The sequence below is a fragment of the Myotis daubentonii genome, chromosome 2, assembly GCF_963259705.1.
Source record: "Myotis daubentonii chromosome 2, mMyoDau2.1, whole genome shotgun sequence".
NCBI lineage: Eukaryota > Metazoa > Chordata > Mammalia > Chiroptera > Vespertilionidae > Myotis > Myotis daubentonii.
In genome coordinates this window covers 62,990,210-63,017,641 of record NC_081841.1, presented here as the reverse complement: position 1 = coordinate 63,017,641, position 27,432 = coordinate 62,990,210, and the positions used below count along the sequence as shown (strand labels likewise).

Genomic DNA, 27,432 nt, shown 5'->3' with positions numbered 1-27,432 from the left:
CTGAGGGACCCATGCACGAATTTCATGCACCAGGCCACTAGTAGTCAATAATATCATAGTAACTATACATGGTATCAGATGGGCACAAAATGCATTGGAAAGATTACTTAGTAAGTTATATAATGTCTAATCACTGGGTTGTACACTTAAACTAATAATATTGTATGTCAACTGTAATTAAAAAATAAAGAAGTATTTAAAGAAAAAACCCCAACAACTCAAATAATGGATTTCTGGGCCCTACCATCACAGTTCCTGATTCAATAGCTGGGGCCCCAAAATGTACATTTCTAACAAGTTCTTATGTGAGGCTGGGGCTGTTGGTCCATGACCTACTCTGAGAATCATTTTTGGGTGGGGAGCATATATGGTATCATTTCTACATATACATTTTATTTAAACATTTTGTTTTACAGTAGGAAAAAATTTTAAGATCTCCATTAGGAGATTTTAAGCAAATAAACAAGTTATGAGAAAAAAACAATGCAACACAGTGAAAAGTAATTGGCCTGAAGTTAAAGCCCTAATTTCATAAGACTCAGCGACCTTAAGTTATTTAATCATCCATGCTCCAATTCTCATAGGAAATCCAAATCTTCCCCAAAATGTCACAAAAGTGAGAAACACTTGGGCTCCCTAAAGAAAACATACAACTTCAATTCCAAGTGCTCAAATGACGCTTGCACTAGAAATAAGTATCTATTCGGACTATGAGCCAGTAAATAAAGTTTTAAGACAAAAGCAGAAAAAGAACAAAAAACACAATATAATTGCCTATATTTAAAAACAAACAAATATTGGGGAAGACAATTTGTTTCTTAACTTTTATTTGCTTTATTCTATATCAACATTTAAAAAAACTTTTTTGACCATGACATTCACTTTAATTTAACTCTGTTTCACTTAAATATGTATATATGTAACTGAACTGAAAGTTTCCTGGAACAGTAATTTCATTATTATATGTGATGTATGCTAACATTTTCTATTCCATTCCATTTAAAAACACTGCTGACTTTTTAAACGGGGCCAGTTCACTGTCCCTCAGACGGTTGGAAGGCTGGACTATAGTTTAAAAAAAAACTATGAACAAATTCTTATGCACACTACACATATCTTTTGAAGTAAAAAAACAAAATGGGAACAAATACAATATTTGTATTTGCATGTGGCCCGCAGGCCGTAGTTTGAGGACCCCTGGTATAGATATGCTATACTTTACATCCTTGTAACTGTTCTGTAACTACCAATTTGTACTTCTAAATCCCTTCATCTTTCTCACCCATCTCCCTAACCCCCCTTTGATCTGGCAACCCCCTTCGATGTTCACCATATCTATAAGTTTGTTTCTGTTCTGCTTCTTTGTTTATTTTGGTTTTTTAGAGTCATTTGTTGAAAGATATGTATTTATTGCTATTTTATTGTTCATATTTATATCTTTTCCCCCCATCTGCTTCTTTTTTTTTTTAATATATTTTTTATTGATTTTTTACAGAGAGGAAGGGAGAGGGACAGAGAGTTAGAAACATCGATGAGAGAGAAACATCGATCAGCCGCCTCCTGCACACTTCCCACTGGGGATGTGCCCGCAACCCAGGTACATGCCCTTGACCGGAATCGAACCTGGGACCCTTGAGTCCGCAGGCAGATGCTCTATCCACTGAGCCAAACCGATTTCGGCTGTAACCTTACTTTTTATTTTAGAAAAGATCTGATATTTTCCTAACTTGCATCTAATTCTAAGCAAGTTTAAGTACCCTGTTGTTAAATTACATTTATGAACTTGCTTTAACTGCCATAGAAGCAACACAAGAACATTATCAATTTTAAAGAGACAGGAAGAGAAGGAGAGAGAAATGGGCTTAAAGCAATGCAGGCATTTGGAAACATTGTAAAGAACTGCATGCAGTGACGGTATTTAAATATTATAGACAGTACATAAAATTGGAAAAGGATACTTTAGGTATCCTTTAGTACATCATCTCTCGGAAAGTTTAGATCTATTCTCACCAGCAAAGAAACTGATTATGAGCCTATGATTCTCACAATTTTGTAAATACTTACTCTCAACAATTTGGTGTGTATGTCTGAAATTTCATCTAAGTCTGTTGCTTCTAGATTGGTTTTCAACAATTTTTCATATCTGTGTGAAAACCAAGTATGGAAAAATTAAATGAGTATAATGAATACACAGATTTAATCTAAAAAGATTTTTTATAAATTACATTTGAGTTCTTATTATCATCATAATTTAAGGATAAAATTCTGAGTACAAAGTCTACAAAGCAATAGATTTCAAGAAAACTTGATGTCTTTGTAAAGAAAGAATTTTATATACTTCTACTTAAACATTTGCAGGTTAAGAGATAAGATATAAGACAACTTAATTTCATATAGTCTCATGCCAGGATAATAGTCATAATACTACATTTCAGAATTAATAGTGGTCAACAGTAAATTCTGATTTCACTAATCATATTTCCTATGCTGTACCAATAGTATAGTCTAGGAAGAGGGCAATTTAAAAATATTCTGTTTCAAAAGACATTCTCAGGGATAAGCTTAATAAGCAAAGTAAACTAGAAGTAACCCCCAAATTCTAAAAATACTACAAAACTACAGTTCTAGAATACCTCTTCCTATTTCCTCTGTTGATTACAAGCTTTTTATTTTCCTATTCAGAGCATCTGCTTTGCAAGGTATAACATGAGATGTTTCTGGCTCAGGTTACCTTTTCCCTAACGAAGGGAAGGAGAAATACTAACAGAGATGGTGTTCATTTCTTACTGAGACAACTGGATATTTTTCTGCCTTTGTGAGGAAGAAACTTAAACTAAGGTTGTGCCTTAATACAAACATTTGCATAGCATGCAATATGTGTCAAGGATAATTAAACAAATTAAACAGAAATGTAACAATATTTAACATTTTAACAACTATTAGTTAAGGAAGTAACCTACTCACACTTTCATACTTTGAATGCTTCTGAGGCAGAATTCCAATGTGATCACAACTTCTGTCTTTTTGTGAACAGTTTCATTATAATCATCTTTAACTAATTCTCTAAAAAAAATATTCTCATTAGTATATCTAAGGAATTATTTGTTTTCTCTTGCCTACCACTAATTACTCTGCTATCCTTCTGTTCAAATTTCTTAAGTCTTGATATATTATGAGAGCCAATTCACTTTTTATTATTAAAAGCATTTTTGTGAGTCTTATACATATCTAGGGCATAAACCATTACTACATATTAGGTTAACAATTTAGAAATCCAAAGCATTAATAGATTAAAAATAAAAGCTAATCTACAATAAAAGAAATAAGCTGAATAGCATTACATTTTATACCACCAGAATTTTTACTACTCATAGTAGACTGCTGTTCGATTTCTACTTTAAATCAAGACAACCTCTCAAGAAACAGCATGACATCTATACTAATAATAGGGTAATATGCAAATTGGTCGGGACGCCCTCATGCATAACGACCAATCAGCAGGTTGCAAGCACAGCAGGCGTGGGTGGGCGGGAACTTGCAGCATTGAGGACAGGGATTGGGGATGGTGGAGGCCTCTCCGTGTGCCCGCAGGCCTCCCCCAGTTCCAGCCTACCTCTTTGGGGCAATTCATCGAGGAGCCCCAGATGGGTGGGCAGGACCTAACTCTTTGGGGCGATGGATTGCAGGGCTCTCGCACTGTGACAGGGCACAGGCGAGGCTGGGGGACCCTCTTCCCCCTGCTGGAGTGCATGAATTTTGTGCACCAGGCCACTAGTAGTAAATAATAAAATTGAAGGGCTTTTGGTTTACATCAAGGGTCAACAAACTAAGACCTGATGCCTGTTTTTGCTAAGAATGGTATTTACATATTTAAAAGTTATAAAAACAAAGAGACCTTACTAACTGATAAAAAAGTTTACCAACAGTGGTGTACATTAAAAACTATTTTCTCATGACTTAATAAACTAAGAGCTCAAGAGTAAAAGGAATAAAAGCTTCAGGGAGCAGTGATTAGGGTAGGTAACAATAGCAAGAGAAACGAGAGCTGTTAGTAACAATACTGTGGAAACAAATGGCGTCAACGTTTAGATTTCTCCAGAAACTATTTAGTAAAAGCAAAGAGGCTTCTTAATGGAAAGAGAAAAACATAGGCTTATGAACACATAAAAAATATTATAAGCATACATTTATGGATTAAACATAAAGATAAAAGGGGGAAAAAGAGCCCTTTTTCTCCTTAGAAGCAGCAGCAGAACAAGAATGATGACATGCTTCATACATGTTTTTGCAAGAAGGGAAGGCTAGGAATGAGGTGGGCACACAGAAACTGTTACAAGAATTTAAGTTGAAGAACACTAGGAGCCCAGAGAACATGATGCCATTACTGTGGGCGTATAAAATTCAAAAACTTCAAATGATGTTGTATAGAACTAGTTATGATTCTTTTTTTTTTTAAATATATTTTATTGATTTTTTAACAGAGAGGAAGGGAGAGGGATAGAGAGTTAGAAACATCGATGAGAGAGAAACATCGACCAGCTGCCTCCTGCACACCTCCTACTGGGGATGTGCCTGCAACCAAGGTATATGCCCTTAACCGGAATCGAACCTGGGACCTTTCAGTCCGCAGGCCGACGCTCTATCCACCGAGCCAAACCGGTTTTGGCTAGTTATGATTCTTAAAAGACACCATTTATTCTCCATTTCTATCAGAAGCAAAGGTGATATCTATAAATCATGAAAAGTTAAAAAAAGGTCATTTTCAAAACATTTCCGAGCATCACTTTTAAGGGGAACATACTAAACTAGATGATCAATATTCTGACCCAGAATAACTATATTAAGTGACTTAGTAAAAAAAAAATTAGCTTTTAAATTGCTTGTCAGGGTGAGTGTGTGCTCATAGCATATGCTTTCATTTATATAAAATGTCTAGAACAGGCAAATCTACAACAACAGAAAGTATACTAGTGGTGGGCTAGGAGGTTATAACAGAAGTGGGGAGTGAATGGGTGCAGGTTTCTTTTTGGGTTGATAAAAATTAGGGGTGATGATTGCATAACTCTGAATGTACAAAAAAATCACTGACTTGCACATTTTAAAAATGGGTAAATTTTATAGCATGTGAATTTAAAAAATGCTGTTTTTGTTTTTTTAAAAAAACTGAGTGCCGTGAAACCGGTTTGGCTCAGTGGATAGAGCGTCGGCCTGTGGACTGAAAGGTCCCAGGTTCAATTCTGATCAAGGGCCATGTACCTTGGTTGCGGGTACATACCCAGTAGGAGGTGTGCAGGAGGCAGCTGGTCAATGTTTCTCTCTCATCGATGTTTCTAACTCTCTATCCCTCTCCCTTCCTCTCTGTAAAAAATCAATAAAATATATTTAAAAAAAAACAAAAATAAAAACTGATTGTATACTTTATTTAGGAAGAGATTCTGAGGACAAAAACCCTGGAAAGAAGTACAGGTTGTACTGGATTACAACAATGACTAAGCCTCCCAAGACAATGAAATGACAGCTAAGTTAAGGTCCTCAGAAAAGGAATTCATTTGCCATCACATCGTAAGTGTGGTGTAAGTTTTCAAACTCAGATATTAATATCCTGTCTCACAAGGTCATTATAAAATCAATGAATAAAAGAGCTGCTAAATGTTTTATAAACTAAATGTGAAAACAAAATATTGTAACAAAATCAAGCAGCTGACCCAACCTAGTCTGAAGAGATGGGGCAGTTATCAGTTATTTAGTGAGGTCTATATGAAGATCAATTTTTAAATTTCCACTTGTTACTTACATCAACCATCGTATCCCCTTTCGCATTAATTCCTGATAAAGCAGCAAGGTACTGGCAATTCTACAGGCATAACACACAACTCCTGTCATTGCCTAAAGAAGAAATGCAAAATGTTATTATTTGGTGCTAACTATGGTACAGGACAAGCAAACCTTTTACATAAAAATTTTCAAACATATATTTTTATCAGTTTAATTAAAAACACAATTAACTACCAATTTCTAAAAGCTAAGGATAGATAGAACTGTAATGAACATTTCAACCTTAACATGATAATGTTAAACATGCACTGCCTCCATGGAGAAAGTTTTCTGTGAATCAAAAAAAAGGCTATAAAGTTAAAAAGAAAGAACACAAAATAATTTGCAATGGATAACAATTTAAGTGAATGACTTCCTAAATCAAATAGGCATCTATAAAGACACAATACATTTTATTGCTTCCACTATTGATAAGATAATTTGAACTCAGATGTTTATATAGTAATTTAATTAAATACTAACCTTAGCCATGCTAGCATCTCCATCTAAATCATAACGTGGATGTACTTTAGGGAGGGAAACTGAAACATTAAATAAAATAGTTAAAATCAGAAATAGAGAATTTTGAGTAAATTATTGTATCCTTTATATAGTAACCTCTAACTTCAACATCAACCTTTAAATTAAATTAAACATAGTGACAAACTATAATGTTCTTTCCCTGGTTAAAAACAACAGCCTGGCTGGTGTGGCTCAGTGGTTGAGCATCCTCCCATGCACCAAATGGTGGAAGGTTCAATTCCAGGTCAGGGCACAAGTCCAGGTTTTGGGTTCAATCCCTAGTAGGGGGCATGCAAGAGGCAGCAGATCAATGTCTCTCACTCTCCCTTTCTCTCTCTCTCTAAAAAAAATAAAAATCATAACAACATATTTATTTATTTTATTATTATTATTTTTTAATATATATTTTATTGATTTTTTACAGAGAGAAAGGGAGAGAGATAGAGAGTTAGAAACATCGATGAGAGAGAAACATCGATCAGCTGCCTCCTGCACACCCCCCACTGGGGATGTGCCCGCAACCCAGGTACATGCCCTTGACCGGAATCGAACCTGGGACCCTCCAGTCCGCAGGCCGACGCTCTATCCACTGAGACAAACCGGTTTCGGCAAATCATAACAACATATTTAAAAGAACAACAACAATACTTGAAACAATAATGCTCATCCTATAACAAATTACCTACAATATTTCGAAGGAATTTCATTTTTTTCTTAGATATATTCCAACACAACCAGCTTAATACCTCTATTTAAGTTGAAATCAAATCCCAAAATCCAAATAGAAATGTAAAAATCTGGATAGTTTATTTTTTTCAACAGTTAATAATTTAAAAGACTCCAAAATGCAGATATAATTTTTCTTAGACTCCAAAGCCTGGCAAAGTGTCCCATTCACACTGGGCACAAGAAATATTTGCTGAAATTTATGGCACAAAAGGTAATTTTGAATATGAGTAAAATACTAAAAGCAGAAAGCTACAGTGAAACATACATGAAAAACTATTTTACCACTTTATGAAATAAAATATTTAATATCAAATTGTATTACCTACAAAGGCTTTTAAATTTTACTAATTCTGTACAACTAATTTACAAAATTTTAATGTTTATGAAAGGTCTACAATAATGTCATCATCAATCAACTTCATGAAGATAATCATTTTTAGGTTTTGTTTGTTTGTTTTGTTAATCCTAACCTGAGGATATTTTTCCATTGATTTTTCTTTTTCTTTTTTTCAGAGAGAGTGGAAGGGGGGAGGGGGAGAGAGAGAGGGAGAAACATCGATGTGAGAGACACATCAACTGGTTGCCTTAAGCTCTGACTGGGGTGGGGGATAAACCTGTTACCCAGGTAGGTGCCCTTGACCAGGAATCGAACCTGCGACCTTCTGGTGTGAAGGCCGATGCTCTAACCACTGAGAACACCAGTCAGGGCCAGTGTTGGTTTTTTTTTTAATGGCTAGTAAGAGTAAGAAAAATCCCAACTTACTTTTTTCATATTTCAATCCTACGGTATCCAGAGGTTCCCGGCTTACTACAAAGATAGGATTTTCCTCAGTAGTTTTAGGGAAATGCTGTCCTAGTCTTCCAGGTTCTAGAACTAAGCGGCGTCCTTCATATATAAGTTCTTGATTTGCAGAAATAATTTTGGTTTGTTTATACACCAGTTCATGAAATACAGTAGCACTGTGTGAGAAAAATCCAAAAAGACAACATAACTGAGATAAAAAGAGAGGGGAAGTCTTTTTTAAAATGACTGAGTACAACATCCATTTCTAGTGGTACTTCAGGTCAGGGCCAGTCCACAGAAACCCCACTTTGTTGATGTGAACACTACAAAGTCTGTTAAATGAAAAATTTCATCTAAACTGTCTAAACAGCAATTCTAAAATATTTCTGTTTGCATACATATACTGGGTAGGCACAATACACAGGGTTCTTAATATTTAATAATGGGGAGCCAACATAGCAGAGTTAAGAGCAATGGCTCTGAAATCAGACTGAGTTAGAATTCCAGTTATTCCATTTATTTGCTGAATTACTTTCAGTTACTCCTCTGTGCTAGGTTTCCTCATGTGTAAAATGGGAATAATAGGACCCACCTCACAGATTTGTTGTGAGGACTAAGTGACTTAAATATATAAAGAACTGAGAATAGTACTTATAACATCACTACATAGTATTTATTAACTCAATTAATAAAACCAGGTATTTTCAAAATGTTTTTGGGAAAAAGCTAGATTCTCCCTAAACAGATTCATGAAATCAAAGAAACGTTTCAGCCGCAATGTTATGATTTGTCTCCCCCACAAGTCTTTGCTAAGATTTGGCTCAGGCTTGGGTGAGCATATGTATACTAAGCACTTAAACATTATTCTCTAAGTGGGAAGTGGGTATCTCTGGTGAAGCTGAGGTATCTTTTCTATTTTCTCTCCTAATTTATGAAGATAATTATTATATAACATTATCATCTAGGAAGAAAACATAAAGAGGTACTTACGTATTATAGCTATGAATATAAATCTTATGAGCTGTCATTTGTTGTAGTGAGAAAACATGAATTATCATCCGGTGAAGTATATCACTAGTTTCTGCAAAAAACTGGTCAAAACCCCAACATTTTTCCTGATCAGCCTCAAGGATGTTTGCAAGAACAGGGGTAAGTAGAACTTGAAGACCCCTAAAATAGTATTAAAAAAATTTGAAGAATGAATGTGTATTTTATCTAGGTACAAAGTCATAATATTTACTACCAAATCAAAGGAATTGTTATTAGATTAGATCAAAGTTTTAAAAAATCTTCCAACTTTTCAAAAAGCCAGGTAACCTTAGCTTAATATTACTTGTCAATAAATCAGGGATTATGGTATTTTTATGTTAATTTATCTTTTACTGGTTATTTTCTTTGATTCTCTCATTCCCAAGTTTCTTCACTTTTCCAAACACATTCTAACACTGTATATACAAAACCATCTAGGTGAAATCAATCAGGTGATCATGAGGATAAGATAATTGTTTAATTTCAGGGTTTTTAATGTCCTTTATTATTTATTTATTTATTTATTTATTTATTTATTTATTTATTTATTTATTGAGAGAGAGAGAGAGAGAGAGAAAGGGAAAGGGAAAGGGAGCTAGAAACATCCATGAGATACATCAACATGGACTGGGTGTCTCCTGCACTCCCCCTGGTAGAGATCAAGCCTGAAACCCGGGCATGTGCCCTGATGGGGAATTGAACCAGTGCCCTCTTGGTCAACCGTTGAGTCACAATGGCCTGGCATCCTTTGTTTTTTAATGTCCTTTTAATATGGCACTGCAATATATAATTGTTTAGGCTGAATTTATATGCCTTTTATAGTATACTTCTGTGAATGAAAAAGGGGTTATACAATAAAGCTGACAAGCTCAGTTGGGGCACATGGAAGGCCTGGCAGGCTCAGGGATCAAGAGAAATAACCACACAGGATGGCCTGACCACTAATCTCTAACTGGGAAAATCATAGCGGGTAGTCACATCCAGGCCTATAGCTTCCCTAGCAAAGGTTAACTTTACCTTAAGTGAGTTCTGTGTATTGTTCTTATGCATCTACAGCCGTGGGCAAACTACTAAAAAAAAAAGACCGTACCCTTTTATGTAATGATGTTTACTTTGAATTTATATTAGTTCACACAAACACTCCATCCATGCTTTTGTTCCGGCCCTCGGGTCCAGTTTAAGAACCCATTGTGGCCCTCGAGTCAAAAAGTTTGCCCACCCCTGATCTAGGATGACATACCTTTGAAATGTCAGAGTAATTTTATTTTCCTACTCTTGAAGCCACTACCGCGGGCACCAGACCCCCTCATTGTTATTTTGTTCCCTGCATACCATCTCTACGTGCTGTAAATGTTAACTATTAAATATCCTGTTTAAAGGAAGTATGTGTTTCTCCATTTTGTCTTTTATCCAATCCTAGAGATTGCTCTGCTATGCTTTCTCCCACTTCCTTATTCTATCACCAATGGATTTCATGCACCTTCCTGAGGTCTTCTCCTTTGATTCTAGTATATAAAATAAGCCGGAAAGCTGCCATTCTCCAGAGCATCTGAGATCCTGCTCCTCAGCATATGTGATCAGTTTGCTCAAATTAGTTTCTTACATTGACACTTATTTAGGCAGTAAAATTACTATAATCATCTAGTAATCAATTAGTGCCAATTCAATTACGAATAACTTTTGACTAATAAAGGACTTTATTCTTTTTCTAAATTATAAAATATGCTCAAACAGATGCTCAATTATGGAATTTCAAGTAGTCTTAAAAATATATTCTTGACTATGTAACAGGCCTTGAAAGAATTCCTTATCTGAACAATTTTCAAAATATGTAGTGGACATTTTAAATTTTTGCCTAACAGATATGTTTATTCCCTCCTTTTGTAAGAGAATCTACACCTCTCTATTCTCTAACTCTAATCCCTGTGCATAGATGGGTATAAAAGCCAGATTTGGTTATGATTAGTTGGAGGTGTTTAGGTGGTAGCATATAAGTTAGTTAAATGTGAATCAATGCCAAAAATCTTTGCTAAAACTACCGGGAAAGAAAATCTTTTTCCCCCACTGAGTTTTCAAACCTGTGAGAATGTGAGTCTGGGAATGTGAGCAGCCTTCCTGTGGCTCTCAGGAAAGAGTCTACTGAAGGGAAGGAGAAAGCAGGTAAAAGCAGATCTGAGTGATTTGAAGGGACCAAGTCTTGATATAGCTTGAGTCTGAGGATTTAGCTGAGCTTTGAGTCACATACACATGTGAACTTTTAATTACAAAATCAATCTATTTTCTTTCCATTTAAACCAGTTGAATTAGGTTTTTCCCACTTGCTAGTCAATCTTGACTAATAAATACTAGAGGCCCAGTGCACGAAATTTGTGCACGGGGGGGGGGGGGAAGGGGGGGAGGAGGAGGGGTGGTGGTGTCCCTCAGCCCGGCCTGCACCCTCTCCAATCTGGGACTCCTCAGGGGATGTCCGATTGCCTATCACAATCTGGGACCACTGGCTCCTAACTGCTTGCCTGCCTGCCTGCCTAATTGCCCCTAACCACCTCTGCCTGCCTGCCTGATGGCCCCTAACTACTCCCCTACCGGCCTGATCACCCCTAACTGCTCCCTGGCTGGCCTGATCACTCCCAACCGCTTCTGCCTTGCCCAGGACCCAGGCTTCCCTCCTTCAGCCGGTTGCAGGCACCCGGGACCCAGGCTTCCCTCCCTCTGGCTGGCTGCAGGCACCCAGGATCCAGGCCAGCTTCGCCTGGCGCCCGGGACCGCAGAGCGGGTGGCCTTTTCCTCTCCCAGGCCGAAGCTGCAGGCACTGGCACTCGGGACCATGGGGCGTGTGGCTTGCCCCTCTCCCGGGCCGCAGCTTGGCTGGTCCCCATTCCTCTCTTGTGAGCTCATTTGTGCCTGGCTGATCCCCATTCCTCTCCCCCCAGTGTTCAGTGTCTGAGCCGTTATGACTATTTGCATATTAGCTCTTTATTATATAGGATAAGAAAGAGATGGTTATCTTTTCTTTTAAAGGAATGCTTATTTTATCCTTAGTTCATCTCACCTGAGAATATTTTTTCCATTGATTTTTGTAGAGAGTGGAAGGGTAGCAGGGAGGAAGGGAGAAAAGAAACATCGATATGAGACATATCCATTGGTTGTTTCCTGCATGTGCCCCCTGGGGGGCAGGGAGGGAGGCTGTCTGTGTGGGATCGAGCCTGCAACCGAATGACATGCCCTTGATTAGAATCAAACCCTAATACTTCAGTTCCCGGGCTGATGCTCTAACCACTGAGAAAATCGGCTAGGGCAGGATGGTTATCTATTTTTGCAGTCAATACATTTTTGGTAGTTGTTTTCATTGCTAATTAGTAATACTTAATATCCTTACTATTAAAAGAAAAGAGATTGTTTGACTGGTATGGCTCAGTAGTTGAGCCTTGACCCATGAACCAAGAGGTCACTGTTTCTATTCTGACAGGGTATATATCCAGGTGGCAGGCTTCAGTAGGGGGCATGCAGGAGGCAGCCAATCAATGTTTCTATCTATTCCTATCTTTCTAAAAAAATCAATAAAAATATATTTAAAGAAAAAAAAGCCCTAGCCAGTTTGATTCAGTGAATAGAGCATCGGCCTGTGGACTGAAGGGTTATGGGTTCAATTCCAGTCAAAGGCATGTACCTCGGTTGTAAGCTGGATACATGTACCTCGGCCCAGTCTGGGTGCATGTGGGAGGCAACCAATCGATGTGTCTCCCTCTACTTCTCCCCCTCCCTTTCACTTTCTCTAAAAAATCAATGGAAAATATCCTCAGGTAAGGATTAACCAAAAAAAAGATCATATGCTTTCTGGTACCTAAGCAATTTTTATTAAAGAATGTATAACTTGGTGCTAAAGACTGATTTGATAGATAAGTCCTGTTATCCTCCTAAAATATGCAATCCACAGTGTAGATTGTCAAAGTATTGATTCTGGGTTTCAGCAATACAATTATTACATAGAAAATATTCATTTCCTGACCACTTTAAATTTTGTGTTTTGCCTGAGATTACCAAAATGAGTATTTTATAAATCAAAATTTAACACAAGTCATTATTATAATATTAAATTTCTTCTCTCCAATAAAATGAATTTCTCTTGGTAATTCTAGCTGCATGACATAATTTTATTTTGGAAACTTAAAAACAATGCAATAAAACTGTCAAAACAGTGGTTTTCAGAAAGGATTTTTGGCAATGAAACTGTTGGTTTAAATGAGTTTTCACAGAAATCAATACATAAAATGAGAGGTAATATTTTTTGTTTGTGCTATATAAATATACATATTTATATGTTAAAAGTCATACAAAAAGAAATTATAATAGGTCAGTAAATCATGACCTGTATGTGTGTGTTCACTTGTGTAGTATACAATTATCACACTCAGAAAAAATGGCAGTTAATTCATTAATCACAAATTCTACATATTGGTTAAGTGTCTCGGCTTTATTTCCAGAGTAAAACCTAAAATAATTTACTCTCTACTTTTTTGTTTTGTTTTGTTAATCCTTACCTGAGGATACCTTTTCCATTCATTTTTAGAGAGAATGGAAGGGAAGAGGAAAGACACAGAGATAGAAACACTGATGTGAGAGAGACACATCGATTGGCTGCCTCCTGCATGTGCCCCGACTGGGGCTGGAATGCAGCCCACAAATGAGGTATGTGGCCTTGAACAGAATCAAACCCGGGATCCTTCAGTCCACAGGCCATGCTCTTACCACTGACTCACACTGGCCAGGGCATCTACTTTTAACTTATTTTACTTTAAATCTTTCTTTGTGGTAACAGGATTCATACCTGAGAATATATATATATTTAGTTTAATTCTGCTGCCAAATTAAACCCATTTGAACTTTTGAAATGATGGAAGTTGAAAACTCTTACTTCTCACCTTTTCAGTAATATGAATACTCTTTAAAAATGAGGATATATTAAACTTCTTGAGTGCCTGTTTTTTAGAATTCTAGTTACTCTTATCTATATACCACTATTTGTGGTCTGCCAATATGGAAGTCAGTATAAAAGACACCAAGGTCTTAACCTGGTTCCCCACATTGCACAGAATTCCAAGCAACCTACAAAATGTATGTCCTATGTCCTCACAGAGGTCTGGCAAAATTATTTATACATTATACTAGTAATTAATTTTTATATCACCACAAAGACAAAAATCACAAATCAAAGCATATGCTTTAATAACATCTAATAAAACAAACAACAATAAACTACACTCAAGTATTTGTGATTTTAGTTAATTAATATTCTAAACACCAAACTGCAAAAGAGGAGATATACTCACAGAGAAAGACTACAAGAAACAGGCATGTCTCCACTCCAGTCGATTGGTCCATTTTCTGCTTTCTGTACTCCAGATATTGCACCAGAAGGCTTTCCAGTAATTATTTTATACCTAGGGAGGAATAAAAGCAGAATAAAATAAGCAGTTCATTATTGCACAGCCTATCAATGGGCTTTGCAATAGTATTTCCCTCGGTTGCACCTAGGGAATGAGCTACTAGACAAAATTTTGTGATTGAGTTCACAGGATCCAGAAAACAATCAAAATACTTTAAATCTGACTGACTGAAGTAGAATAGTGGTTATACGATTATTTTATATATGCCATAACTAATTTTCACTTGAGATCTCAGAATGCCATGTAACAGTATCTTGATGTTCACAACAAAAATATTAATTTTTCCATCTGAAAAAATTGAGCAAACACAAAAAAGTTATGTTAAAGAATGTTTCTAGGTCACCATATTAGCCCAAAACACAGTCAATTGGACTATGAAATTCCTGCAGAACGAACAACAGCATTCTTCAAAAAAAAAAAAAGGCCGTAACCAGTTTGGCTCAGTGGATAGAGCATCGGCCTGCAGACTGAAAGGTTCCAGGTTCGATCCCGGTCAAGGGCATATACCTTGGTTGCAGGCACATCCCCAGTAGGAGGTGTGCAGGAGGCAGCTGATCGATGTTTCTCTCTCATCGATGTTTCTAACTCTCTATCCCTCACCCTTCCTCTCTGTAAAAAGTCAATAAAATATATTTTTTTTAAAAAAGATAGAACTATACATAGCACAGTACCCGAAAGATTCTTTGCATACACAGATAGGAATATGTGTGTATATCAAAATTAAAAGTCAAATTTAAATTTTTATGTCTTTTAAAAAAATATATTTATTGATTTTAGAGAGAGGAAGGGGGAGGGGTAAAGATAGAAATACTGATGAGAGAGAAATATTTATTGGTTGCCTCCTGCACATCCCCCACGAGAGATCAAGCCCACTGGCCGGGCTAAAAGTCAAAATTTAATTTGATTCTTGATGAAGGTGATAAGAATAAAGATGAACTGAAGAAAGAGCTGGATGACCCATGTTGCAGGTTTGCTCTCTGGTCAGGGTGCATACAGGAGGCAAGAGATCCATGTTTCTCTCTCTTTCTCTCTCTCTCTCAAATCAATAAAAAACATTTTTTTTTTTTAAGTAGAGCTAACACAACTAATTTGGACTGCTTGCTGCTTCCTCAGCAGACGCAGTCAGGATTTCTGTCTTAAGAGATTTTTCAGGAAAGAAGGAAATGAATGTGAAAAATAAGTTGCATTCACATAAGAAGGATCTGATTGTGGACAAATAAGTAGAGATATGTGAGATTAATGCAAGAAAAGAGAAAGAAATACAATGAATGGTAGAATTCTTAAGGGAATGCTTACAAATTCTTGAAAAAGCTTAATGAATTATGGTAAGCTCCATAAACAGACACATTTATAACATGTAAATGAGATACAAAGGGACCAATATGCTATAATGTGACATAGATGCATCATTCACTAGGTAGAGTCATTATTACTACTTCAAGTACCTCTGAACATTTATTAGCATGAGTGTTGCTAAAATGTTGAAATACTTTACAAATAAAGAAATAAATTCTTCTAACAGTATATCTGTCCACATGGTAGTCAGACAAAATCATCAGGTATTCCCAATTACTTATGAGTTTTACTTTTTCTTTATTAGGGAGTGCCACAGTTTTATTTAATCCATTTTGGGGGCAGCAAGAAATGTTGATATTTCTTTAAAACCTATCTCTGACAATAAAAGCATGATTAACTGTTAGGCACAATTCATGTTTAATAATAAAACACAAACGTAAAACACAAACGGACTCTCAGCCTTCATTAATGAAGAGATTTTATTTAAAAAGGGCACTGCTGTAACGCAGGCTCAAGATGACGCTATACCAAAGTCATCAGGATAGCAATAGATGTCTTCTTCCTACGAATATGCATGTTGTCTTTGCTGGAAAACATTTAGATACCCAGGTTTTAGCAAAAGTCATTCTATCAGCTGAATTGGTTTTACTTCATAAATCAATCAAAGGAAAAATGCCTTTCTTTCAAATTTTTTCAGATGAGATTAAGTAAAAGATTATACTTTTACAGTTGTAATTTTGAAGTCATGTTTGCTTATAAAAGACAGCATCAGTCCTAGCTGGTTTGGCTTAGTGGATAGAGCATCGGACTGCAGACTGAAGGGTCCCAGGTTCAATTCCAGACAAGGACACATTTCTGATTGCAGGCTTGATCCCCAGTAGGGGGCATGCAGGAGGCAGTGGCAGCCGATCTATGATTCTCATCATTGATGTTTCTATCACTCTCTCCCTCTTCCTTCCTCTCTGAAATCGATAAAAACATATCTTTAAAAAGAAAAAAAAAAAAAACAGCACTAAATATTTAGTGGTCTGCCCAGCGGTGTGGCACAGTGGTTGAGCATCAACTTATGAACCAGGAGGTTACAGTTCAATTTCTGGTTGGGGTGCATGCCTGCCCGGGGTTGTGGCTTAATCCCCCATGGAGGGCATGGAGGAGTCAGCTGATCAATGATTCTCTCTCATCACTGATGTTTCTATCTCTCTCTCCCTCTGAAATCAATAAAAAAAAAATACATTAAAAAATATATATATATATCTACACTAATAAAAAAGAAACATGCAAATTGGTGCCACTCTGCTATGCTCACCAGCCAATCAGAGCGACTATGCAAATTAACCACCAACAAAGATGGTGGTTAATTTGCATATGTAGGCTCAGAGCGAAGACTGAAGGCTCTGGCTGGAGTGAAGACTGAAGACTGAAGACTGAAGAGGCTTGGCTTCTCCGCTGTGGCCGGACCAAAGGCCTGGGTCCCGGGTGCCGGAGGAAAACCAGTGCCATCAGCCAGGGGAAAGAAGGCCTATTGCACGAAACTTCGTGCAACGGGCTTCTAGTGTGTGTGTGTGTGTGTGTGTGTGTGTGTGTGTGTGTATATATATAAATAAAATGGTCTGAAAAAAATGTTAAGAGCTAAAGAATGGCACATTAGACTGTCAGTGAGTTACTGTCCCAAATCATTTGCTAAATTAAACAGTGTTCATAACCTCAGTTTTATATGTGTGAATGGTTTGGCTGTTTCTCATGAAGCAAGATCATTTACTAAATCATTTTAAAATAAAAAGATGTGAGAGAAACCAAGATGGCGGCATAGGTAAACACCGGAAATTGCTGCCTCCCACAACAGCTTCAAAAATACAACTAAAAGAAAAAAACAGACATCATCCAGAACTACAGGAAGGCTGGCGGAGTGGAAATTCTACAACTAGAAGGAAAGAGAAATACACACTGAGACTCAGAGAAGTGAGGAAGTAAAGTGCAGAGGTACAGAGGCGCACACGGAAAGAGCTGGCAACTGAGGACGCGGCTGTCTTTTTGAATCGGGAGGGAGTCACAAGGCCCCGACTGCTCTGAACTCCAGTTCCAGGAAGTCTTTGAGATCCCAGACTCATACGGGGAGAAACTGGACTGTCTGGCAGCAGGCAGAACTCAGAACTCGAGGGCGGCTTTCTCTCAGAGGTTTTTGCAGTGATTACCGGGACACTGAGGCGCGGGGCCTCTTAGGGCAGGGCTGAGGATCAGCCATAGCTGTTTGCTCCACCCTGTTCATTCCCTGAGACCCTGCCCCACCAAGGCTGCAGCAGAGGCTTTTGCATATGAATGCCCTGGCCCTTTGCAATCTGAAAATTACCTAACAAACTGCAGCTGGGCCAGACAGACCCAGAACTTCCAAGAGAAGGCCCAAGGCCCCAGAGCAGCTTGCATTGCTTCACAGCTGGGCCTCATCTGGGCACCTCCAAACCCCCAAAAAGGAAGGGGAATCTGCAGATCTCTTCGTAGCTCCTGCTGGGTAGCCTCAGGCAGAGGCTAAATTAGCACCTCCTTAGATCCAAGAGCCAGTTACCCAGTGGTCAGAGTGGGACCATCCAATTACAACTCCTCAGATCCATAAGGGACACACTCAGGGGGCAGACTCAGTGAGCACCAAAGCCCCACTGAAGCAAGTCTTGCCCCAGAATGGTGTCTTCAGCACACAAGTTCTCCCACTGTAGACACAGCTGATTCTCACAGCCAATTGGCCTGGAGGTCAATTCCTCCCAGTGATACCACCAACAATCAAGGCTTAACTACAACAAGACTGTGCACAAAGCCCACAAAGGGGTGCACCAAGAGTGTCCACCTCAGGTAATTGGGGAGGCTGAGCCATTTGGCCCTATAGGACACCTAGCACACAAAGCCACTCTACCAACACAGGGTAGCATAAAAACTGCGGAGACAAAGAAACAGGTCACAAATGACAGAAATGGAGGAAAGCAAACTACTAGACAGAGTTCAAAACCACGGTTATAAGGTTTTTCAAGAATTTTCTAGAAACCGCCAATAAACTTAGTGAGACCCTGGAGGATATGAAAAAAGACCAACTAGAAATTAAGCATACACTGACTGAAATAAAGAATAATATACAGAGATCCAACAGCAGACAAGAGGATCCCAAGAATCAAGTCAAAGGTTTGAAATACAAAGAAGCAAAAATCACCCAACCAGAAAAGCAAAATGAAAAAAGAATCCAAAAATATGAAGATAGTGTAAGGAGCCTCTGGGACAGCTTCAAGCGTACCAACATCTGAATTATGGGGGTGCCAGAAGAAGAGAGAGAGCAAGGTAGTGAAAACCTATTTGAAGAAATAATGACAGAAAAGTTCCCCTACCTGGTGAAAGAAATAGACTTACAAGTCCAGGATGCACAGAGAACCCCAAACAAAAGGAATCCAAAGAGGACCACACCAAGACACATCATAATTAAAATGCCAAGGGCAAAAGACAAAGAGAGAATCTTAAAAGCAGCAAGAGAAAGTCAGTTACCTACAAGGGAGTAACCATACGACTATCAGCTGATTTCTAAACAGAAACTATGCAGGCCAGAAGGGAGTGGCAAGAAATATTCAAAGAGATGAATACCAAGAACCTACAACCAAGATTACGTTATCCAGCAAAGCTATCATTCAGAATTGAAGGTCAGATAAAGAGCTTCACAGATAAGAAAAAGCTAAAGGAGTTCATCACCACCAAACCAGTATTATATGAAATGCTGAAAGGTATTCTTTAAGAAGAGGAAGAAGAAAAAGGTAAAGATAAAAATTATGAACAGCAAATACATATCTATCAACACGTGAATCTAAAAATCAAGTGGATAAAAAAATCTGATGAACAGAGTAAACTGGTGAATATAATAGAACCAGGGGCATAGAAAGGGAGTGGACTGACAATTCTTGGGGGGAAAGGGGTGCGGGGGTGTGCCGGGGTCCAATCCCAGCAGGTCCAGGGGTTCCCAAAGGCATAGACGGAGTCGGCGAAGAAGGACATGGAGACAGCATTCAGTTGATCAGCAGCCTAGCCAGGATCTCCAGCCAAGTTCTGGTCTGGATCTCCAGAGAGGTTCTGCTTCGGAGCTCCAGCCAAGTTCTGTGTCCATGTTGTCTTGCTAGGTTCTCCAGCCAGGTTCTCCAGGTTCTCCAGCCAGGTTCTGTCCATGTTCTCCAGCCAGGTTCAGTCACCAGGTTCTAGTCAGGTTCTCTTGCCAACCTCTGCAGTCAGGTTCAGTCCAGGATCCCTTGCCATGTTCTCTCCAGCGAAGCTCCTCCATCTCCAGGTTCCGCGTAGGTTCTGTCTTCTGAGTTCTGTCTGTTGTTGTCTTGTTGCATCTGTATTTATACCAGTTGATTCCAATCCTATCAATCTCTATTCCAAAGGTTAGGGCGTTTCTTATCTCCATTCCAGGGAGTAAAGATTATGTAGCTTAAGCATGATTGTTCGTAGTTAAAATGATTAATTACCCGCCTGGCACTTAGTTAAGAGGTTTTATTCCCTCCCTAACTTCAGGGGAAATCCCTACCTGGGGATTCAACCTTTCTCGGAGAGGTGACCTTGGTTAAAACACAGCACCAAGAAGGTGAGCAAACATATTAAGAACCGTATGCTATATATGCCAGGTCCCTTGAAACAGCAAGGATGGACCAGCTCCCGGCAGGGGTGCAGGAAGAGACTGGACAAAAATCGTACACCTATGGATGAGGACAGTGGGAGAGGTAAGGGCAGAGGGTGGGGTGGGAACTGGGTGGAGGAGGGCTATGGGGGGAAAAGAGAGGAACAACTGTAATAATCTGAACAATAAAGATTTAATTTAAAAAAAAAAATAAAAAGGTGTGTAGCCAATGTATGAAAAAATTTTATAATACGGTAGATTTCACATCTAGAAATCTATCTTTCTTTCCTCCACTATTTGGTTTACAAGAGTAATTTTATTCACAGTAACGTTTTCCTAATAATTATGGCAGTACATAAATGTATAATGTACTAATAAATGTATGCAATCTTTGGACTGAAACTGCAACACTAGAAAAAAAATTAATGTTACATTATTATTTTTGAAATGGAAAAAGAAATCAAATCAGTTCAGGGTAGGAACTGTATTTCTTTTAGATCTGGTAATGATTCTAGTACTCCACAGATTACTATTTTTTCAGTTATATGAAGGAAAAACACTAATAAGTGCATAAAAAGAAGTAAATAAACAATGTACTGAAAGAAAATCCAAAAAGCATTATATTTTAATGATTAGATGTCATTTACAGTCTATTGTATATAAGATATTTAAAGACAATATGAAAAATTATGCCTATAAATTTTTGTAAGGCTGCAAATAGCTTACTAGTGAAGTCCAGAAATGATGGCTAAATCAATTTTCATTAGCATACACCTCTAATATTTGATGACACAAAATAATATAAAGATACATTTTAAAAATTGTTTTAAAAATTATGTGGAGAAATCACTTACATCACTTCCTTATTCCTACGTGGCCCTTCAAATGGCCTAAATGGCAGTGACCCAGTAGCTGCATGGTAAAAAGTTACCCCAATGCTCCAAAGATCAACTGTTGCTCCATATTTCTTCTGGTGATCTTTTCTTAGCACTGCTCTCTCATACATATCAGGATGCTTAAAAAAACAAAGAAAAACAAAACTAACTTGTGTTCTATGGTAATACAGTACACAAAAAATAGGTATTCAATAATGCTTAGAAATTTTACTATATTTTCCTAATAATTTCTCTCTGAAAGTCTGTTTCAAGTCTTCCTCTGCTCAAACTTCCAACACCACCTCATTTGACTCTCAATTTTCATGACCTCATTGCATACGTCAACGAGGAAATGGAAGTAATCAGAGGACCAATTCTCCTTTATACCTTTTACCAAATACCAACCTACCTGAATCTGTGCCTATACTCTACATCTACTTTCCAGTTACAATGGAACTGCTCTTATCAAAGGCTAACTTTTCCATCTGCACTGTGGAGCCATCATGGTTAGATGGCCTGCAGACTGAAGGTCCTGGGTTCGATTCTGGTCAGTAGGGGGCGTGCAGGAGGCAGGCGATCAATCTCTCTCTCTCCTTTCCTCTCTGAAATCAATAAAAACATATTTTTTAAAAAGGAATTTAAGCCGAAACCGGTTTGGCTCAGTGGATAGAGCGTCGGCCTGCGGACTGAAGGGTCCCGGGTTCGATTCCGGTCAAGGGCATGTACCTGGGTTGCAGGCACGTCCCCAGTAGGAGATGTGCAGGAGGCAGCTGATCGATGTTTCTCTCTCATCGATGTTTCTAACTCTCTATCTCTCTCCCTTCCTCTCTGTAAAAAATCAATAAAATATATTTTAAAAAAAAAGGAATTTAATATTTTAAGTGCAGACATTATTAGCTTTTTATTTTATAAAATATATTCTGATTGATTTCAGAGAGGAAGGGAAAGGAAGAGATAAAAACATCAATGATGAGAGAGAATCATTGATCAGCTGCTTCTTGCACACCCCACACTGGGGATAGAGCCTGCAACCCGGGCATGTACGCTTGACTGGAATCGAACTGGGGACTCTATCCACTGAGCCAAACTGGCTAGGGCCACAGACTTTTTTCTTGTTACAAAATTACAACAGCAGAATCCAACTGGAAGAAAGTCACAGATTCTAAGACTTTTGAGAGAAAACTCAGAGCCATGAAAAATTAGTGATAGCTACATACTATAAATTTCCTGATTATGTGTTAAATGTACTTACTTTTAATATTTTATTAAAAGAACAAAAGACTATTTTCGTAAGTGTTTAAATGGTTACTAACTCCACACAAACACACCCAAATAAACAGAGCTTTTCTAGCTTTCTACACTTTCAAATTAGGTATTTTCAAAGGCATTTCATTTTTTGTACATGTTTCTAACAATGGTCCTCTCTGTCTTTCAATAACTAGTTTCGCTGAATAGATTATTCTGCTTCAGAATTATAATGAATTTTGCTCTACAGGGAATATCATTGTAACAAGCTTGTACTATATTAGCTATTCTGATCCAAAAAATTTTCCCCAGAATTTTACCACCTAGATGCTTCTGGAGTGAACAGATAGCTAGCTTTTCTTTTACTAAAAATCCATAGCATTAGTAAAATTAAAGAATTTAAGAGTGTTATAAAACTTGTAAGAATTTTTAACAGAAAAATGACAGCACCCTTAGTAACAAATCTCTAATTCCCTCATTACACACCATATTCATTAGATTAGAAAATTTAATCTTTGTCCTGAAAGTTACAAAACACACTATAGTTAATTGGTTGACTAATTACCCATATTTACAATATATTCAGCTTCTTTAAATAACATTAGTAATGCATGACTTACCAAATATTCTTCTGTGCCATACAAAGAAACAAACTGCTCATCATCTTCTAATTCTCTAGCTGCACCAAAATCGGTGAGTTTGTACACAGACTGTCCGTCTTCCCCTATAACACGCATGATATTTCCTGGCTTGATATCACGGTGCACTATGCCATTTTCTCGAAGATGATTCATTCCACCCACTTCAACAATAAATATAAAACAAAGGTAATAATAATAATGTATGTGTCTATGTGTATATCTGTGCATGTCAAATTCATCGATATAATTCATTCATATTCACTCAATATAAGTTTTTTCTGTAAGTTAGTCCCATGTCATTTTAGTCAAAGAATAGGTGGTAGTGGTATTTTGTATCTCCTGTTTGAGTCATAAAAGGCTTTAGAATGATAAGGATCAGTTTAAGAAAGAGTCCAGTCTCCCTTTAGTACCATCAGAAAAATGGAAAAAAATGATCTTAAGCATATGACTTCCCGAATTACTTTTGGTTAGATATCTGGGCAATCTGCCTAAACTTTAGAATAAAGATTCCCTGCACCACAGAAGAAACCATCAATAAAACAAAAAGGCAGCCAACAGAATGGGAAAAGATATTTGCAAACAATACCTCCAATAAGAGGCTAAAATCCAACATATATAATGAACTCACACAACTCAACAACCAAAAAAATAATCTGATTAAAAAAATGGGCAGAAGGCCCTGGCTAGTGGCTCAATTGGTTGGAGCATCAGCCCATACGTCAAAAGGGTTTCAGGTTTGATTCCTGATCAGGGCACATACCTAGGTTTCGGGTTTGATCCCATCTGGGAATATATAGGAGGCAACCGATGAATGTTTCTCTCTCTCCCTCCCTTCCTCTCTCTTTGAAATCAATAAAAACATATCCTCAGGTGAGGAATTGAAAAAAGGACAGAGGCCTAAACAGATAATTTTCCCAAAAAGACACATAGCTGGCCAACAGATATATGAAAAGATGCTCAACTTCACTACCTATAAGGGAAATGCAAATCAAAACCACGATGAGATGCCACCTCACACCTGTTAGAATGGCTATCATCAATAAGACAAGAAATAACAAGTATTGGAAAGGATGTGGAGAAAAGAGAATCCTCCCACACTGCTCATGGGAATATAAAATAGTATAGCTACTATGAAAACAGTAAAGTGACCTAAAAAATTAAGAATAGAGCTACCATATGACTCAGCAATCCATCTTCTAAGTATCTACCCCCAAATTTTGAAAACACTTATTTCATAAATATATATGTGCCTCTAATGTTCATTATAGCATTATTCCCCATAGCTAAGACATGGAAACAACCTAAGTGTCCCTCGATGGATGATTAAATAAAGCAGTTAAATATATATAAAATGGATTATTACTCAGCCATAAAAAAAATGATGAAATACTGCCATTTGTGACAACATGGATGGATCCTGAGAGTACCGTAAGTGAAATAAGTCAGGTGGAAAGGACAAGAACCATATGATTTCATGCATATGTGGGATATAAAACAGAAAGCAATGAACAATTAAACAAACTCATATACACAGCTAATAGAAGGGTGGTTTCCAAAGGGACAGGGAGGTAAAGGCAGGATGAAGAGGGCAAAGTGGGTCAAATATATGGTAATGAAAGGAGACTAGATTGGGTGGTGAGCACACAGCAATATACAATGATGTACTACAGAATTGTATACCTGAAACTTACTTATTTTTAATTTTTTTCCTATATTTTATTTCTACCTGAAACTTATTTGATGTTATTAGCCAGCTATCCCAATAAATTAAAACAAAACAAGAAGAATAAAGATTCCCAGAAAGATCAATCTTTCACTACAGTTTCACATATATTTATCTTGGAGAAATAATTCCACAAAAAAGTACATTGGATTCACTACATAAAATAGTAAAAAAAAGTGATAGAAAGAGGCTCAAGGTGTCACACTTGTAGCCATAAAAATGTATTTCTCATACACTTTTCTAAGAAGGCCATATTCCTTTTTTTTTTTTTTTGTAAGGGATAAAGGTGGCTACATTGCTGAAATTAAGCTGTTTTGGCTGACAAGCAGTGTCACTGAGTGATAGTTTGAAATATTTGACAGCGGATAGATAATGTCCAAATATAACATGAGCATAAGTTTGGAGTATCATTTCATTATGAAAACTCAGGGCCACCAGTATACTTAGGAAGGCATCAATCATCTATAACTTTGATTTGATTCAACAGGTTGTAGAATATATTAATTGTTTCTCTCTTATTTTATCCTCATCTAAATGTTGTTTCCACACTGCTTTCAGTGTCAAGTTCAAGAATTCCCACTAGCCCTGGCTGATGTGGCTCAGCTGGTTGGAGCATCGTCTTGTACACCAAAAGGTGGGGGGGTTTGATTCCTGCTCAAGGAACATATCGAGGTTCTGGGTTCAATCGCTGGTCAGGGCTCATGAGGGAGGCAACCAATTGCTGTTTCTCTCTCTCCCCGTCGCCCTCCAAGATCAATTAAAAGAAAAAAAATTCCCACTAACTTTATACTTTTTTTTTTTAATCACTGGGCTTTTCCCACTTAAATATTGATTAATTTCTCTCCAAGATATTAACTTCTTTTGGTTGTCATATTTTTAAAACAGCTTTATTGAGATTAAATTTACATATCATAAAATTCATCCTTTTAAAGTATACAATTCAGTGGCTTTTAATATAGCCAGTCACAGAGTGTGCAACCATCACCATTAATTTCAGAACATTTCATTATGCTAAAAAGAGATCCCAAAACCATTAGTCACTCCTCAACTATGCCCTCCCTTCAAACAGATGGCAACCACTAATCTGCTTTCTGTTTCTATGGATTTGCCTATTCTGGATATTTCATATAAATAAAATCATATAAATATTGTGGCCTTCTGTGTCTGGCTTCTTTCACTTTCGCATAACTTTTCAAGGTGCATCTCATTAAAGCATGTATCACCACTGCATTTCTTTCTTTTTTAAAATTGATTTCAGAGAGAGGAAGGGGGAAGGAGGAAGTGAGAGAGGAGGGAGGAAGAGTAACAGACAGACAGACAGACAGACAAATGGCTGCCTCCTACACATGCCCTAATTGGGAATCAAAGACACAACCTTTTGGTGTATTGGACGACACTTCAAACAAATGAGCCACACTGGGCAGGGCTGCATTTCTTTTTATAAACTAGAGGCCCGGTGCACAAAAATTTGTGCACTCGGGGGTAGGGGGTCCCTCAGCCCAGCCTGTGACCACCTGCTGGCTTAGGTCCGCTCCCCGGGGGATTGGGCCTAAGATGGCAATCAGACATCCCTCTGGCAGCCTGGCAGCCCTTGGGGGATGTCCACTAGCCAGCGGGGAGCAGGCCTAAACTGCAGTCAGACATCCTTAGCTCTGCTGAGGCAGGAGAGGCTCCCACCACCACCGGATGTACTGGCAGCCATCAGCCTGGCTTGTGGCTGAGCAGAGCTCCCCACTGTGAGAGCGCCCTGACCACCAGGGGGCAGCTCCTGCATTGGGCGTCTGCCTCCTGGTGGTCAGTGTGTGTCATAGTGACCAGTCATTCCCAATCCTTCTGCTGTTAGGGTCAGTTTGCATATTACCCTTTTACTATATAGGATAGAGGCCTGGTACATGGGTGGGGGTCGGCTGGTTTGCCTTGAAGGGTGTCCTGGATCAGGGTGGGGGTCCCGCTTGGGTGCCTGGCCAGCCTGGATGAGGGGATGATGGCTGTTTGCAGCTGGTCATACCCCCTTCACGATGGGGGTCCCCACTGGGGTGCCTGGCCAGCCTGGGTGAGGGGATGATGGCTGTTTGCAGCTGGTCACACCCCCTTCAGGGTGGGGGTCCCCACTGGGGTGCCTGGCCAGTCTAGGTGAGGGGCTGAGGGCCATTTTCAGGCTGGCGGGAGACTGAAACTCCCAACCTCTTTTTTTCTTTTCTTTTTTTTTTAATTCTGGGATTTATTTACCTTCTATGGCTGACACTGGAGCTGAGAGCTGGCTTTAGCTCTGAGGCTCAGCTCCAGCTACGAAACCTCGGTTTGTTTGGCTTCTATAATTGAAACACTGTTGCAACTCCAGCTCTGAGATCCCGGTTGGCTGAAAGCAGGTTTCTGGGGATGGTTTAGCTTCTATAATTGCAACACTGTTTCTTAGAGTGCAGCTCAGAGGCCGGCAGCGGCAGGCGGGGAACCTTGGCTTCCTCCATCACTGGAGCAAGCAAGCCTCCTGTTCGCTTCAGCTGCCTGGCTGCCAGCCGCCATCTTGGTTGGCAGTTAATTTGCATATCGCCCTGATTAGCCAATGGGAAGTGTGTCAGAGGTACGGTTAATTACCATGTTTGTCTATTATTAGATAGGACTAGAGGCCGGTGCACAAAAATTTGTGCACTGGCCGGGGCGGGGGTGTCCCTCAGCCCCACTTGTGCCCTC

General features: G+C 38.4%; 1 protein-coding gene across 2 annotated transcripts in view; it reads right to left on the bottom strand.

Annotated features, from left to right (window-relative positions):
• Positions 1-27,432, bottom strand: part of TBK1 (TANK binding kinase 1) — a 52,509-nt gene that overhangs the window by 9,819 nt on the left and 15,258 nt on the right. For both annotated transcript variants that reach the window (XM_059683497.1, XM_059683498.1), the window contains 9 exons: positions 22,998-23,179; positions 21,112-21,272; positions 14,206-14,316; positions 8,840-9,019; positions 7,829-8,025; positions 6,298-6,356; positions 5,795-5,886; positions 2,965-3,063; positions 2,065-2,143 (listed from right to left, as the gene is read on the bottom strand). In XM_059683497.1, the coding sequence (XP_059539480.1) occupies positions 2,065-2,143; positions 2,965-3,063; positions 5,795-5,886; positions 6,298-6,356; positions 7,829-8,025; positions 8,840-9,019; positions 14,206-14,316; positions 21,112-21,272; positions 22,998-23,179 (1,160 nt within the window). The remainder of the gene's footprint in view (positions 1-2,064; positions 2,144-2,964; positions 3,064-5,794; positions 5,887-6,297; positions 6,357-7,828; positions 8,026-8,839; positions 9,020-14,205; positions 14,317-21,111; positions 21,273-22,997; positions 23,180-27,432) is intronic.